Genomic DNA, 18,231 nt, shown 5'->3' with positions numbered 1-18,231 from the left:
AGCTATGGCTGCAGGCACCAATAGCTACCTAGAGACTGTTGAAATTTCAAGTGCACAAGAAAGTCTGAATGCTTCAAGAATCACATGCTGACCCCAAACACTAAGTTCCTTTGTTAACTTGGCTTTTTAAAGAAAAACATTTCAAGAAGATACTAGCAGGCTGTATTTCATACTTAGAAGTGGATTTCATCAATCCTATTAGAAATCTTGTTTTCTATTACAATATTAACCTCATATTCTCACTCTTGACTTGTTCAAAGCTCTTATTTTTAATAATGAGGCACTAACAAATGATGCTACCTAATATTTAGGGACAGAATTATGAATCCTTCAGCAAAGAAATAGCCTAAGCTTTTCTCTTTTGACATACAAAAATTTGCTCACACAGTCTGAACCAAATTTCAACTCCCCATGTGGTTTCACTGTCCTCTGTGCTCACCTGGAGGAGACATGTCTGCCCCACTGACTCTGCTCAGCAAAACCAGTCAGTCACAAGGAAACAGAAATGGAGACTCTTTGGGAGCTGCAGGTGGACAATCAGGGAATATAAGTGGTCCCTTCATAGTCACTGGCTCTGCTGTAATTCCTGCAGTATAACAATGTCTTACTTTGGGACTTAGGACTGTCTTTTTCACTTGGTACCCTTTTCCACTTTGTATGTGACTCAATCGGTGCCATTCTTGCAGTTCTCCTAAAGTAAAGAACCAAAGATAAACTGTTCCTTCATGTTCTTTCCTCATGCCTTTTCTGTGGCTCCACACATTTTTTCTCTCTTTTTCTACATTTTGAACAGAGTTGGAGCATAGCAGGGCTGAAGCTCAGCTCCTTTCTAAACCCTCCTGCCCGTATTTTCTGTTGAAAAAAAATTTTTTTTTTCTTTCCTTTTCTTTACAAACTAAGCTGTATACAACTGACCATTTCTTTTTTACCTAACAAACTCTAAGGACAAACCAAAACAACCAAAAACTCTTTAGTACTCTGTCTTCCATACTAATAGATGAAATCATCCTCCTCTATGACTCTGCATGATTTCCCATCTTTCCTCTTAATCTATATGAAAGAAAAATGCTCAGACAGGACTTCCATCCAGTCTTTCTGATCTATTTTGTCCTCTTTCAGCTGAGATTCAACTCATCTGTCTCTGGTATTTGTTTTAAGCTAGTCATGACATGACTGTGTGAGAAAGAGGTTTATTCTGACAGTAATTCTTCCCACCCACTGGACATGCTTGCTTGCTTTACAGTAATAGTTAAAGGTTGCAAAAATTGTTAGATTGGACCTAATGTAAGGGAAATGCATTCTTTGCTTGTTATGGCTGCCAGCTGCCTCTCCTTCTACAACATATTAATGAAAAGTTTAGCCCTTACCTTCAATACTGTACAAAGTCTCTTCCCTAATTAACCTTGTTTCCCATTAAGCATAGTGCTCTCCCTCATCCTGGAAGTGATCAAGGCCAGATTGGATTTGAACAACCTGGTCTAGTGGAAGGTGTCCTTGCCCATGGAATAGGCCCCAGAACTAGATGATCTCTAAAGTTTCTTTCAACCAAAACTGTTCTATGATTATCCTGATTTTTTTTGATTAGGACAAATATTTTTAGACCAGTAGGGACTTTCCAGTTTGCAACAGTGTACACCTTGGTTCACACAACTTTGCTCAATGATTCCTCCATAAATCCAAATTTTCTTTTTGATTTTGAAGAAAGATAGGCCAGTGTAGTTTAATCTTAGAATTATCAGCTAGGTAATTACATTGGGTATTTCATAACTTAAATTTCTTTCAGACACCTGCACATTTTGTTTTCAAATCCTCTAAATTTTGTAGACAACTGTGATGATTTTCTCATTCATTGCAGATATTATATAAAATATTCTGGGATGTGGACAAATATAGGTTATTTATTTCATCTCTCACTTATTGAAAGATAAAAATGTACTTTGCATTTGACTCTTGAAGATGTATCTTCTCTGAGAAGCTGTGTCATGTTGTTTTCATACAGTTTAGAAAGAATAATTCATGGCTGATTGAAGCTATATGGTAGTCTCTAAATTAGCCAGAGAACTCAAGAAAAAGCCTAGCTTCTCCATGCCAGTAAAAAAAGACTGGTCATGCCAGTAAAAAGCCTGCTTTGCAATTAAGTTTAAAAAATAAAGCAGACTGTCATGAGACAAAGAAATAAATGGAAAAAAATGAACTTAAAAAGTTCACTGTCAAACAGATCAGGGAAATGTTTTTACTGTCTCGTATCCTTTGAGAGTTTCTAGTAGGCTTGCATATTTATTCCCCTGTTAAGAGTCTCATAGATGAGTTAAAATACAAGGTAGGAAACAACTTTTTATGTGCTTTACTGCAGAAATCAAATCATTGAGCAGTTTTGGCGAAACATTTTTTTTAGGTGAGAAAGAAATGGAAATTGTGTATTTTTTTCAAGCTAAGATGCTTCTGATCACTGTTTACATCAATAGAGCATTTGAATGCAACTAATGTCTACTTACCATGTCAAAAAAACAGATGGGAATAGAAAAGTAGCAATACGAATTATATCAGCTGTAGGAAAAGCTGTCACATAAGGTTTGAGAAATAAAGGTGGTTAATGTTTGAAGGCAAAAGTGAGAACAGTAAACAACATGCTGTGAAAACAAGTAAACTGGCTGTTCCTAACTATACAAACCAGACACTGTAAGGAAGAGCAGACATTTAAACTGGTTCTGACAGTAATTTCCAAAGGATTTAGAGGAGTGTGTTTGTGTGATTATCCTGTGGGGATTTCTAGTGAGTACCATTTCTAGTGAGTACCATCAACATAAGGTGTCTGTTTTTGTAAAGTGGTCGAACAAAGATCTGCAGAGCACCCTGTGTTAGATTTCTAACATAGGAGCCTCTTCTAGAACTAAGAAACTGTTCACTTGAGTTTTGGTGTGGTTTAACACCCTTGAACAAGTTGAAAATGAGAGATTGATCTGCGACGTGCACTTTCTTCTGTTTTGGCACTTCTCTGTTGCTGACAAGGGAAAGCTGATGTCAGCTATTTGCCCTAGCTGCTCTTAGCAATCTGGATTATTGAAATATTAATAATATGAGAATGACACCCTAATAATGATAATAATAATAGTATTTGTAATATTTTTAATTTTGTGCAATTAATATGTTTTAAATATGTGAACATAGTTCATATTTGTAGATATTTTGTACTAATTAAAATAGAAACATGAATATTACCAATTGTTTCTCAGTGGTAACTTAAATGGGAAATGCAGAAAGAACCATAGACAAACAAACATTTGGCTATTTTCTGTGTCCTCCCAAACTGATGTAGATATTTAATGATTTGCTTAAAGAAAGATGGCCAGTTTGGATTTTTTATTTGATTTTTAAAATGAAAATATGAGCAAAAATTTGAGCATCTCATTGAACTGTTTCTTTAACAAGATTTTCTGAAACGGAAGATGCCCTTATTTCTAGGCACTCAGAAACCTAGAGAAAAAATTACACTTGTGAATAGAATCCTCCCTTAGAAGAATGTAAAAATTTAGACTGTGATTCTAAATCAGCTAGGCCTGTCAAATATGTATTAGCTACTTTACCTCTGGTAGCTAACGCTCCAGATGGTGACTATATGAACTGAGTAAAGACAGAGTATTGAGTTCCCTACTATACTATTTGTTAGAATCATGGATGTAGTTTGACAGTGATTTATTTAGCGGCTACCCAGAAAATATATTTTGGGTCCTATGCAGTGGAAAAGTGAGCAGCTACTAGTTATTCACTAATTATTACTTAAGCAACAAATCCCCTCACATATTTCCAAAATCAACCAGAGGTGGCATTTTTATCTGTCTTACAATTTACAGAAACATTATTTCAATGAGAAAGCTAATCTGAAAATGGTGTAAAAGATGAACTCTAAAAAGTGTGTGAAGGCTGCATGACTCTTTCTGTTGATTCTAAAAGATTTTGGAAAAAGCTCTTGTAGATGATTAAGTGTCTTTTGATTAGCAGGGTGTCTACACGGGTATATAGATTAATTCTAGACTAATACTAGACCAATATATACAATTTATTCTCATAATTTAAAAATATCTTTGATTGTAAAAGTCTAACTGGAGAAGACAAATTCTTTCTCCTTTAGTTATTAATTTTTTCTTTCTTAGTGTTCTTTAGAAAAATTGTATATTTATGAATTTTCTGTTAATGTTTGTTCACATATGGAATTATGTATTTATTTAAATAACTTTAGCTCCAAGACACAAATATATAAAATTTGGCAAATTATCTGCCATTGGCAGATGTTTAAATTAAGTATATTTGTAGCTGTACTTTTAAAATGAATTTATACATCAGTAATATGACATAACACTCGTGTTTTTCTTAGATACTGATTAAAAGAATCTATATCTCTCAGGAATATTGTTTTAAAGAATTAATTGGAGCAGAATTAAAGTTGCTTTTTTTCATAATTTATATATTTTTACCTGAAAAATATTTGTTCAGTAGATGAAAATTTAACAGACAACATTTCAGGACATTTTAAGAAATACTTGCAAAATTTACATTAAAAGTTGACTGATGTCAAGAATTGTCAGCCAATTCTTACTTTGAACAATACAAAGACATAAAAATCTCAGTGTGACAGGTGGTTGACAGGAAATGTTTACCATCTTTGCCAAGGAAATTAAACATATAAAATAAGGCCTCAAGCACTGCTTTAAAGGTAAAAGCCTCAGGTTTCTGTCCCTGGAATAAAAAAAAAAAAACTTCTCTTGATATAAACTTTAAGAAGATTTTCAGAATGTTTTAAAGTTCTGTTAAACTATTAAACAGCCACAGTTTATACCTCTTAATAAACATCTAAATATTGGTCATGTTCCTAAAAAAGTCTAATCTGGAAAATGCCAGTAAACCCATACGTTGTAAAACGACATGACTGAAGGATGACTGAAGGGGTATTCAAATAATTTGGTGGCATAGGCAGGGCAAGGCCAGTCCTCCCTGCTTGCTCTTGTGTTTTGGCAGCACCTGCAACAGAGTGAGTGTTACACAAAACTATTAAATAGGACTTCCTTATTTTATGCTCATCTTTTAGAGGGCATATTGCCCCAGTGCTCATAGAAGACATCGGGGATGAAAAAGTTATTTCCATAAGGAATTTAGAGCTGAAACAGGCCAAAGAGAAAGATGTCGTGAAGAGAAGTGAATGTAACAAAATTATTTTCTTTCTGCTCAATTTTTACTCTGTTCTCCTACTGACTTAAATTTGTTCTGTGCTTTCAGTTGCCATTCCACAGGAAGCAATGTTATTACTTAACTTTTTCTTATTTGACTGACCTAAAGTATCCTTCTTGCCATCTAAGCTGGAGGATGCTCCAGTAATACTCAAAGATTCTGAGAAGTCTGTGACTACAGATGAATTCGTGGCCTTCTCAGGGAATAATCTGACAGCCTTGTGCTGGGCCATCTGCTGAGCCTTATTAAAGCCTTGCAACTGGCAGTCCTACGGCCCAAAGGAGAGGTCAAAAAGCTGTGTTTGTGCCTGCTGGCTCCTGCTAGAGGAGATCTGCTCTAGTTTGGGTACTTTGCTACTGGAGAGATTAGGATGGACCCACCAACCTTAAGAGCGCATCAGCATGAAGCTTTAAACTTCCACTTGAAGGGTGGTGGCGGTGAATGCTTGCTGTTGGTGATCTTTCACTGTGGATTTGAAACTTCTGCATAAATTCCTCTGTGCACATCCTCAGAATGGAACACTATTCTCCCAGAAATGTGAAAAGAAATATATTTTCCCCAATTTTTTGCCTGTTAATATAAAATTTTACTCTTGGTTGTTTTAGTTTATTGTATCAAGTGGAAGTTGATGCCTTATATAGTTTAACTTGAATAAAAACAATGCATAGATACTTCAAAGAAAAGCAGGCTGAGAGATTGAGGTTGGAGAAAGGAAGTTTCTGTGCCCATCTCTCTGCACTGTTACAGAAGTTGTACTCAGGTGTTATTGCCTTCATGTCAAGAAGTTTATTGTGCCCTACAGTTTCTGCAATACAGTTGATGACTCCATAACAGCAAACGTATAAATGCCTAAACTTCCCTTAAAAGTCACTGCCTGTGCTGGAGAAGAAAGTAATCCTCCTCAAGAGGCCTTGAGAAAGGTTTAGTAGAAGACAAGTGCCTTTTTATTATGTTTCCATATCAACACACTTTACAAAGTCATTGAAGAAACAGCACCTGTATTCTGTCAGTTTTCAGTGGGAAATAGGTATCCAGTTACTGCTTTTGCTCCTAAAACCCCTCAAAAAACCTCATAAATTCTTGGTTTTACCATGTGTTCTCTTCTTAACTTGAAAAAGAGTTTAAACCACAGACCATTCCAAAAAATAAGGTATTTTATACAGGATGTCAGGGAAAAATACTTGTGTTTATTTGCAAAACTCTCTCATGATCCATATCTTTTTGTCATTTCTGTTTTTACACCCCATGCCACAATTTCCTACTGTTGCACTTTTTAGGAGAGCCTTATTCCAGCATTCATCATTTTGTTTGACGTGAACACTCCTCTTCACTTCTAGCATTCAACAGAGACCCTGACATAAACGGCCTCGGAAACCCAACTCTCCTTTACCTGTTCTCTCATATTGAATTTATTAAGCAGCAGATGGCCAGGGACAACGTGCAGTTTGTCAGATTTGAATCAATAGACCTCCATGGTGTGTCAAGATCAAAGAATGTTCCTTCTCGTTTTTTTCAAGTAAGTTTTTGGTTTCTAGTTGTATCTTTATGTGTTTTCATGCCCCCATCCTTAAATTATATATTTTTTCATACTGCAGGCAGCAACTCAACTTAGAGCAAATTATCTGTTCCCTCCCCTTGCTCATGTTCCCAAAGGATCTAGACTCCTTTCATCACTACAATAATTTATTCCTCCTTTCCTCCAAATAGTAATCTAATTAGATAAGGCTAATAATTTCAGTTCTTTGAAGTTCTAATTATCTCTTCCCTCAGAAATATATTTTCAGATTCAACACGTTATAAAAATTTTACTTTGCCAAACATTTCTAAATTGAAAAAAAGAAAGGAGTAAACACTGAAAGAAATAAAATGACTGAAAATACAATAATTTTAGATATGAAAATTGTCATAATTATCAATAAGATAGGAAAATATCATTGAGTTGCACAATGATTTAACAGCAATATTTGCTATAGTAATGATTCAGGAAATAAAAATCCAATCAGGAAGCAGGATAAATTAGGTAGCAGTGTTCAAGGAGGGAGAGGTACTACTATGGGGTAGTCACCTTTGACAGCTTTTTCAGTACCAAAGGGACAGCTTAGACATCTTGGAGCAGGGACCATCAGAGTTTGGTTATGGGTGTCACACATTGATACTGTTGACTGCCACCCGCTTAAAAGAAGACAGACTTCATTCATTCATTCATTCATTCATTCATTCATTCATTCATTCATTCATTCATTCATATTAAGAGAAGCCACCATATGCAGTTTCCATATGAAAATGCAAAATTGGCTATTTTCTGCTCTGAGATTTCTCCTTTCTGGGTTTGTTCTGTCTCCTCTGCTCACGCAAATGACAATCTTTTCCCTTAGAAGAATAAGAAAGGTAAGAAAGGTAAGCCAAATTTCACTTGATAGAACTTGGCCTAATTGCAGCTTTCATTAGAAAAATGTTTGATCGTAAGGGAAGTTGTAAAGGTGCTTGATCAAAGGTGGATGATCCTTCCTTGGGGTCTTACCTGCATTTAATTTTCATCAGTTGACACTTTCTGTTCAAATGGAGAAGAAAGTATAATTATGAATTTTTGTCACCTGTAAGTGTTCTCTGCATTTTGCCCCAAACTTTTAAGTCTAGAAAGTGAGATTTTTCTGTTAAATATTGCATCTGAAAAACAGTATTTAAAGAGAAGTTACAGCCTGAAATTAATTCATATGAGTCTTGTGTGGTCACTTGGGTCTACTTAAAAAAATGGTAGTAAAATAGACTAACTATAGATAAAAGTCTGACTTGCAAAGTATGCATCTAACTGGTGATACCCATAATTATATAAACACCATGCAAGAAAAGTGTTGAACAATTTTTTTTGTCCTTTATGGAAATTTTAAAAATGATCGTTGATGGCACAGTTTTCATAATAATCTTGCAGAAAGTTGTCTGCTTTATAAAGACACAGCAACTGGCTCTTACCCTTCACATCAGTGATCACTGCATTTTAGTGTTCTTTTATGAAAATATCATTGTTCTACCTGAGAATCTGAATTTTATGTCTTTTACATACATAAAAATACTGTTGAGCTGTTTTCTGGTTTGGTAATATGTTATTCTGCTCTGTGTTTAGGAGAAAGCAATTCATGGTATTGCCATGCCCAGAAGTTACCTTGAACTGACGCTGAATCCTAAAGATAATGAATTAGAGTACATAAATGCAACCAATTTCAATTGTGACATAATTCTGAACCCTGATTTATCGACATTTCGAATACTACCCTGGACTGAGCAGACTGCAAGAGTGATATGTGATTCCTTCACTGTGCTGGGCACCCCACTAATGACCTCCCCAAGGCACATTGCCAAGAAACAGCTGAGCCAGCTTCAGGACAATGGTTTTTCTTTGCACTCTGCATTCACTTATGAATTTTGTATTTATGGCATTACTGAGGTTGTAAATTCAAAGACAATATCCTTTCCTGCAGCCACGATACTAAATAACCATGACCAGACTTTCATTCAGGAGCTCATTGAAGGAATGTATTATGCTGGTGCCAACATTGAAAGCTTTTCTTCTTCCAGTGGGCCTGGGCAGATGGAGATCACTTTTCATCCAGCATTTGGCCTAGATGCAGCTGACAGTGCCTTCACATTCAGAACAGGCCTTAAAGAGGTGGCTAAGAAGTATAACTACGTGGCTAGCTTTTTCTCAGAATCAGGATTCTACAATTCGGGGGCTCTCTCACACAGCCTGTGGGATCTGAATGGCCAGAAGAATTTATTTTCTGCTGGTTATGGAGTTGAGGAGCTCTCAGAGCTTGGAATAAACTGGTTGTCAGGTCTCTTGGCGCACACAGCAGCTATCAGCTGCCTGATGGCTCCTACCACCAGCTGCCGCAAGTCTTATTCCAAATACAGTAAAGAATCAAAAGAGACTGTAAATGCAAAGTGGGCATATAATGATAACAGCTGTGCCTTTAATGTCAAATGCCACGGTGGAAAAGGCACTTACATAGAGAATAAATTAAGTTCTGCTGCAGCAAACCCGTACCTGGTCCTTGCTGCTACTATTGCTGCAGGTCTAGATGGAGTAAAGAGAGGACTCAGGTATGATGATATGCTTGAGGAGGAAAATCACACTGCTGATCTGAAGCACTCCTCTATCCCTCTGAAACTAGAAGATGCTCTGGTTGCACTCGAGAAAGATACGTGCATTACGGAAGCATTAGGCGAAACTTTTATCCGATACTTTGTTGCCATGAAACATTATGAGTTAGAAACTGAAGAAATGGATAGTGAAAGGAATAAATGCCTGGGATATTTTATTTAGAAGGAGCACTCTTCTGTAGTGGTGCTGTGTAAATGCATACAGTGAATGGCTCAGATTCTTGAAATTAGTTTTAAATATATTTAAAAACTTTTTAATGCTTTGGGATTTCCCCCCCTCCTTTGTATAGTACATGATAATTACACTTAATTGTCCATATACAATCATGCAGCACAAAGCTGATGTATTAATGAAGTGACATTAACAAGCTTTTAAGAAACAGGTGGAGTTTTTTTTGGCAGACCTGCTGGTGAAAAGAAGAAAAGAGAACATGAAATGGAGAAGAGCAACTATTCAACTGTAACAGGACCATATAACATGCAGAAAAATGGGAGTGATGAGGACAGTGATGAGGAGTGGGGTTTAGAACTGGGGAAGGCGGGGAATTTTGTGTTCAGTCTGGTTATGGGATTTGTTCCAGCCTATTCAGTAACTGATGGGTTGCTAAACCAAAAGAATATGAGTTTGATTTAAAACATAAGCTAGAACAATGAACATTGTAGAGAGAGGGGCAAAGGACTGAGGCTGTAGGACCTGAGAGGCAGGAATCAGTATCTTAATGGATATAAATAAAAAAGACAGGATGGATCATATAGTAATCTATACATCATGAATTCTAGTGCTGAATGGAGTTTTCAAGAATTATAGTTAATAAAAATATTAAAAGAAATCAAATGGTGACTTGAAGAGGGAATAGTAATAGAAAGTCAGCAGTGTCAGGCCACTGTGCAATAAAAAATGAATCTGTTTTGATGGTTAATGGGTTAATTCAGATTTAAATGGCAAATGAGGAAAAAAAAAGTCAAAAAAGCCAGAGAATTTAGAGCTTAAACTGTACTTTTTAGGAAACTTGATTTTATCAAGCATGCAGAAAACAACTGAGGAGAGGAGCAGAAAGAGTAAGTTGAAATAAGAAAGAAAGATTGAAGATGCAAATTCAGAGATTGAAAATTCATGGTTAAAATAGAGGGACAAAAGACGCAATCCTAAAATTAGAAATGGCAGCTGGTGTAAAGAAAAATATTTTTTAGGAATAGCAGGAGGTGAGGTTTAGATTTGCTCTTTGTTCTTGTTACTGCTGTCATCCTTTATTATTAAAGGTAACTTTTGTTTCTTACACCACCTCTGCATTAACAATGATTTCTGGTGTTCTTTATCTTGTCACAATATTTTGATCTATGTGTAGGAATTTGTCAGTGAAAGTTTGGTCATCAGTGGAGTAAAAACAAGATTCAGTCAATGCCTCTGTCAACTTGCAGAATTAGGAAGGTGTGAACAGGAATGTGCTACTTGCCTACTGATGGATCTTCCATTCTTCCTCTACAAAGTATTGTACTTGAAATGTAGCACCTGCTATGCTAAAGCTTTTTGTGTGATTCCAAAGAACTCGTTTTATACTCAGGTAGCAAGAAGAAATAAATAATCTAAAGAAACACGATGAATTCCCATGTCTGTGATTGGTGTGTGGATTTGATTCTCCCTCTTACTCTCATGATACATTTTTGAATGCCCAATTTTCAGGCATATAGGGGACTATTTTTCTTTGCTAGAGGCTAATTTGCATTGGGCATATATTTGCATAGCCTTGCATTTAAGCAGAATTTCCCATTCTGAAAAAAAATCTTCTGCTGCCCAAGCACTTCTTCGGGGGCTCTGGAAATCTGTCTTCTCTCTTCTCTTTCTGGTTACTTACCATTTTCACAAACACTTGGCAGAAGACACACATAAAAATTATTTACTTGCTCAGAGAGCTTACTTAGCATACTTAATATTTAGTCCCAGTAGTCACACAGATTAATAGTTATTTGTTGGTGTGGGTTTATAAGACATTTTCTCATTTGTCTTGGATTTATAATTTATATGCCACTGTATACCTTCACTTAAAAAAAAATACAACTGAATTTAATAAACATGAAGTTTATGATATATACTACATATATTATCCATATATTTTCTTATCACAACATTGAAAAAAATAACATCATAACTAAACCTCTTGCTGTATGTCCAACTACCTGACTAGATTGACAGAAAGCCATTATTTATAAACTAAAAAACCTCAGGTGTCTAATGTTCTGATGTTCTACAAGTTATAATCAGTTTTAATGAGATAAGGTAAACCAGTAAAATAAACCTACAGGTATTTTCTAACTAGTGACTTATACTCCTTGATGACTCATACTCTGAAAAGACATTGATATATGATTAAATGAAAACATTTCATGTTTCTGGCAAATGGATGCTATTTTTTTTAAACTACAAAGTTCACAGATGGAGTCTGAAGCTAGTGGGTCCCAAATTTTGGTCAATATTGTTCAATATCTTTTCCTAAATATATGCTATGTAATCAAAATAGAGTAACTCCAACTCTGTCAGAAAGCACAAAAACATTTATTTCAACTTATTTCAAATGAATTTTAAATTTGCATGTATCCCCAACTAAGTTTTCATGCATATTCCTTAGAAAGACAGGAAGAAAAAGTTAATTACTTCACTCTGCTCAGCTGAAATTAATTATTATTGAGTGTTGTACCATTAACATTTGATCTTCAAGTGTTGCCTGAAAGTACACTTCACTCTTCTACAGGTCTGAGGTCAATGTCTAGAGCATTATTAGTTTGATAATATAAATAAGTGTAGTGTTATAAAATAAAAAAACCCCGGCATCTGTAATTTTGCATATACTCCTGATGATTTTCCATAGGATTTCATAAAATCATAGAACTGTAGAATGGTTTGAGTTAAAAGGAATCTTAAAAGTCATCTAGTTACAAGCCCCTTGCATTGGGCAGAGACACTTTCCACTAGAACAGGTTTTCTTGGAGCCTCACTCAGTGTGGAGTTGAACACTTCCAGAGTGGGGGCTCAAGGGAGAAATATAGACTTGAATAAGAGTAAATGCAGGATCCTACACTGAGACAAGGATGTGAGGAGCCTCAGTTTGTGCTTGTTCAGGGAGGAATCTGGCTGTGTTCCTTTCACCAGCTCAGCATTGCATAGAAGAGGCAGATCAGGAAATATTAACAAGGCTATAGCTTGCAAGAACAAAAACCTAATCATTTTGCTCAATTAAATTCTTCTCAGGATTTGGTAATAAGGTGACACACTTCAAAGACATGCAGATTTATTGGAGAAAATCTGGGCACCAAAGTAAGTGAATACATCTTGGTAGGACCTATTTACTAGGAATAACTGAATTGTGTAGCTCAGAAAGTGGAGACAGAATATAGGTTTTACTAATGGTTTTCAGGCATGTAGAGGATGTAGCTAAGGAGCAGAATACCATCTTTTCTTCCTATATGTTACCGTTAAAACATAGCAGCAGGTTTTCATAAAGGAAAATTTAGATTAGATGATCTGGAATACGTAAGAGTGTTAGAGAGAATGAAACTGGAGCCAGGTAGATAACCGTGGAAAGTGGCAGTGTTTTGATAAGGGACTCCACAGTGTAATTTAGGATGCACTAAGATAGTCTATACTGATGCATGGTATGTTCACAGTGTTTACAGATGTAACAGGATGGCTCGTTTTCATTGTTTGCTGGGTCCCATTTTGCTGTGAGATCATTGAACAGACTGCTACACTATATATTTTAGGAGATTAAAAATTATTTTTAATCATTATTTTTAATAATGATGCTTTTAAAATAATAATAGTTTTATCATTATTTTTATTTTTTATCATTTACTTTTTCACAATATTTTTAATGAGAGAAATCTATCCATGGTGAGTGTATGGAAGAAAACATACCAGAAGAAACAGAGTAGCAAAGCAGTCAGAAAACTGGTGTACAGCTACAGTTAGACATATAATGTAATGGAACACTAGGGACACAGTGAAAATGTAGTGAAACTCTATAATATCATTGCTCAGGAAAATTTTATGTTGAATGTATGCAATGAGAAATGGAGGTACCTCATACCCCTGGTACACATCATAACTTGATCTCTTTTTTGATGTAGGATCCAAAAAATAATACAAAAGCTACAAACCCCTTCATACAGTAGCTCATTTTCTATTTGGAAATGCCATGCTTCTAACCAGGCTTCATGTTTCATGAGATATGAAAAGAGAATTGAATTTGTTAGCTAACATGTCTCCAGCAAGTCAAGGTGATCATGTCATGCACCCAAGTATATATTCAAATTTTATTCTTTCAGGCTCCAGCCAGAGGGCAGCAGTGCTCTGTGCAGTGTTCCTCTGGGATCTCAAGCTGTCATGCTCTGCTGAAAAACACCCATTAAAATACACCCATATGTTTTATATATGTGCTTACAATATTTTTTTAAATAGTGTGGCAGCTGAAAGCTAATGCGTATCTTTTACATTGGTTTAGCTAAGCTTAATTATCTGTTGAATTTGCATGGCTTTTTCAGTAAAGCACCATAGATCCAAAATATTGTTTTCATTCTTGATAATAACACAGTCCAGTGAAAGGCTTGTATCTATATTCATGTGTGAGTGTGTGTGATCTTTAGGTGTATCATCCTTAACAGCATTGCAACAAAAGTACGAACCATTTAATGGTAATATTCCATTTTTGTAATGTAATGTAGGCCATTAGTAGAATTTATTTCATGTTTCCATCTTACTTAAATACTTTGGGAGATCTACTTGCTTATAGAGACTTCCATTTTACTGTTGTGTCATTTTTTCCCCATCTGCAGGAAGAAAATCATAAATGCATAGTCAATAAACACACCCTAGTAATACCTATTCCAACCACCTTTCTATTTCTGAGCAGAAACATAACTTTACCCAGAGTTTGATTTATTGAAATTTAGATGCACATTCTAGATATCTTTCAGCATGTGGGATAGCCATTTTTAAGTGGTTCTGACTACATATATCCATATGGCTTTGCTCTGCAAGTCTGCTACCACAACTCACATTTTTCAATATGGAATTTCTTCACAAAGTTGTAGTATTTAAGTCTTAGCAATCCTTTTCCTCCAACCTTTTCTTTGCAACACCTTCATGACTTTTCGATTTAGTTTGTTTGGCTCTTTTTAACTAAAGAGCTCAATTATGTTCAAAATTCTTCAAATTTATTCTCAAAATAAAAATTGATACTGCAATGTTGTTGCAGAGCATTAATTTAGCTGCTCTGAAACTCTGCTGTTTTAACCCCTTTGAATACACTGTCTGTGGAAAACGCACCAATGCAGTCCCAGGATATGGCAGTAAAGGAAGTCAAGAGGAGAGGAGCTATTTGCAAGAAACTCCACTAAAAGTGTTAGTGTTGAGCAATGGGAGAAAGATGTGAAGAGGACTGAGCAAGTGAGAGTGCTTTGTGCAAGCTCTAATTCATCACCTGAGAAAAAAAGACCAGCTCTTGGATGAAGAATGACTGGTTGAAAGTGAGAAATCACTTGCATGAGTTTGCAAATACAGAGCAACTTTTTTTTTTTTTTGATTGAAGGTATACAATCACATTTGTTCAATTTAATCTGTAATTTTGGAGTGCCTTTTGATTTCTTTGCTGACACTGAGCTCTCATCATAACAATGTCCACAAATAGAGCCTTCTACCATCTCACACTGACTATGATGTTCCATCCTGGTAATGTTATGTCCTTGGTTTTTTATTCTTTTTGTAGTTGTTGTTGTTGTTTCATTTTGGGTTTCTTGTTTTGCTGCCACCATTTACAGAATTGCAGCTACTACTGACGCTGTTTTGTGTCTCTTCCATACACACTCTATATGAATTTTATGTAGAATACTAAATTGAATTCGAAGCTATTGTGCTCAAACTCACCCCAGAGAATTTTAGGCACTTTATTGGTACACCTCAGTTAGGAGCTTAGCTCCCATGCACCTCTGGTTGTTTATTGAAACACATAGAAATTGCCACAGGGCAAAAGAATAAATTACATTATTTTCTATACTGTATTGTTTAATTCTCAAAATTAGGGCTGAGGACAATGCTACTGAAATCTGATTTCTTAGATATTGTCCAACAGTGTACTGGGTCTGGTTGGGATGGAGTAGATTCCCTTCAAAGGAGCCCACAGCAAAGGTGCTGTGTTCTGGATTTGTGAGTAAAACAGTGTTGGTAACACATCAGTGTTTTAGCTACTGCTGAGCAGGGCTTACACAGCAGCAAAGTTTTCTCTGTTTCTCACTCTGCATTGCCAGGAAATAGGTTGGGGTCGCCCAGAAATTGGAAGGGGACAGAGCTGCAACAGCTGACCCAAACTGACAAAGGTGATATCATTTATATACAATATAATGTGCTCAGCAATAAATCTGGGGAAATTCTTTCAAAGCAGCTGTGGCTTGGAAACTGGTTGCACACTGATCTGCTTGTGGGAGGTGGATTGTCTTTATGTCACTTGGGGTTTTTTTCTCTTTGTTCTTTCACGTGTTAAATTGTCTTTACTCACAAGTTCTTCTGTTTGCTCTTCCATTTCTCTCCACCACCCTGATGGGAGGGTGGGTGAGTGAGCAGCTGTGGGGGTGCTTGGCTGCTGACTGCAGTCAACCTGCCACAAACTGTTACTTGAAAATTTGTGCCCCTGGCCTAAGACAAACCTAGGTGAAAACACTGTACAAGCTAAAAATTAAAAATTTTGGAGCTTTTGGAAATGGGAGTAATTGATGTGTAGTATTTTTGATACTAGGATTTTTGTGGAAAAGGTGAACAAGTCATGTTTTGTCACACCTTATTAGTGTCTGGATTAGAAGCAAATATGCTTTAATCCAGATTCTCTGTTCTGAAACAGAGAATTTGTTGGCTGCAGATACTTTAGCACATGGTAGCCTCAGTGGGTTGTTGAAGTTCAGCCTATCCTCCAGCAGGACTCAGTGAGGACATCATTAGAGGGTCACAGCAGAGTTGCACAGTGAAATCATCAGTGCCCCCTGTAAATCAGAGCATTTCACACTGGAGCTACAGTCACAGTGCATGATACTGGAAGTGAGTAAGAAGAACCTCCCAATGAAGCTACACCATAAGGTTCTGTATATTGTACAGCAAATCAATATAAATTTACAACAGAATTACATGCTAAGCATCTCTGGAATATGTGCTAAATCATGGAGATTCACTATAAGGTTCACCTTTAAGCTCCCATGTAATATACAATAAATCACTAAGTTACAGCAAGGCCCAGCAAGCACCTTGCTTTATTTGGGCTATCATTATTACTGCTGTAATGATGTGGGGGTATCTGTCACTGACAGGTAGAGTTAAGGAAAATGGTAAATCAGCTTGACTTTGAGGATGCACATGGAATGTGGCCACCTACTACTGCATCAAATTTGTGCTTCCTTTGGGATGCTCACAATTCTGCTTAAATGCGGTAGCTTTGCAACACACAGGGACATACTAGGAAAAGAATTTTAAACATCAGAGGGCAGTGAGGTGGCCTCTTTAGCACAGCCCTATTCTGCACATTGCTCCACCACTGCTGACCTGCTGACCTTGCTCGACAGTGAGGATGAACTAATCCCAGAGTTCTGTTGGTTGCCTTAACAGCATGTGCATTTATTAAATAAATAGTTGAAAGTAAATTTCAGTTCTCCTTTGGGGATACTTCACTAGATACTGGGAAAACAACATTCACGGGAATCTCTGTGAAACATCACTTTAAAACTTACTTTAGTTTTGTTTTGAGGAATAGCTTCAGATCAGTCACATTTTCTTGTGACTAATATTTTCTGATATTTTCATGGAAAAATTAGGGCAGTGCTCCTAAGGATATATGCATATAGAATTGTTTACACTCTAATTTTGGTGTGCTGAAAATTCACATTTTCATGCAGAACATGAAACATTCATGCAGATATACAGGCATCAATAAAACCAGAAGAATGAGAAAAAAAAGCTGATGCTGATTGTGGAAAAGCAAAAGAAGACAGAGATCATATGGCTGCTTCAGGCAAAAGGCTTCATCCTTCATCCAATATATGCTTGGCACATGACCCATCAACAAAGAAGTGGTTGTGAAGGATGCCTCTAGAGGCAGTTCCCAAGTGAAAGTTATTTTGGAGACAGCTAACAAAGCTGCTTTGTAAACTACTAATGTATCACAGTTAGTATGTTGATGTAGCTTCCCCACTCAGAGCATGTTTTTGACCTTGAAGTACACATGACCAACAGTGTCAAATAATGTCATTGCACTGAGACATCAAATATTAGTTAAAGAAGCCACATAGATGCCAGTGGTTACTCAGTTAGTTGTTGACTTCTCTGGAGTTGCTGTACATTTAAGTGATGAGTTAATCTGACATTTTAAAGAGAGCCTGGTTCAAGCACTCTGAGCTCTGGAACTGTCACTGCATGCTATGGGACTGATGTGTGATTTCTCCTAACTCATCAAAGAGCCATAAAGGACTGGTACTACAATGGCATCCAGCAGATAGCAGCTTTCCATCTGCTCAGCTGCTGCTTCAGCTCAGTACTGCTGGATCTGAGAAGCCTGAAGGTCCTTGCTCTGTCCCCTGGGTGTTACAGTTTAAATGCTGCTGTCATCCCCTTGCCTCTGTGCTTGACTACAGACACCAAAATGTAACCTATCATTTGGATCAGGGCTCAGCCAACATCACTTTTAGTATCCTATACATTGTTTATTGCTTTCTTTTGAAGGAATAAAAGGGATTAATATATTTCTAAAATCTAGAAACTGTACAGGCCATTTCTCAGAGCCCCTGGATAGCCTTTGCCATGGCAAGAGTTTTGGATGGCAG

General features: G+C 36.5%; 1 protein-coding gene across 3 annotated transcripts in view; it reads left to right on the top strand.

Moving 5' to 3' along the window:
* Nucleotides 1-10,286, top strand: part of LGSN (lengsin, lens protein with glutamine synthetase domain) — a 60,981-nt gene extending 50,695 nt beyond the window's left edge. For all 3 annotated transcript variants that reach the window (XM_054630479.2, XM_054630481.2, XM_054630480.2), the window contains 2 exons: nt 6,561-6,739; nt 8,345-10,286. In XM_054630479.2, the coding sequence (XP_054486454.2) occupies nt 6,561-6,739; nt 8,345-9,544 (1,379 nt within the window). In that variant the 3' untranslated portion in view covers nt 9,545-10,286. The remainder of the gene's footprint in view (nt 1-6,560; nt 6,740-8,344) is intronic.
* Nucleotides 10,287-18,231: the final 7,945 nt, after the last annotated feature.

This window comes from Agelaius phoeniceus, chromosome 3, assembly GCF_051311805.1.
Source record: "Agelaius phoeniceus isolate bAgePho1 chromosome 3, bAgePho1.hap1, whole genome shotgun sequence".
Classification (NCBI taxonomy): domain Eukaryota; kingdom Metazoa; phylum Chordata; class Aves; order Passeriformes; family Icteridae; genus Agelaius; species Agelaius phoeniceus.
This window is presented reverse-complemented; position numbering and strand designations above follow the sequence as displayed.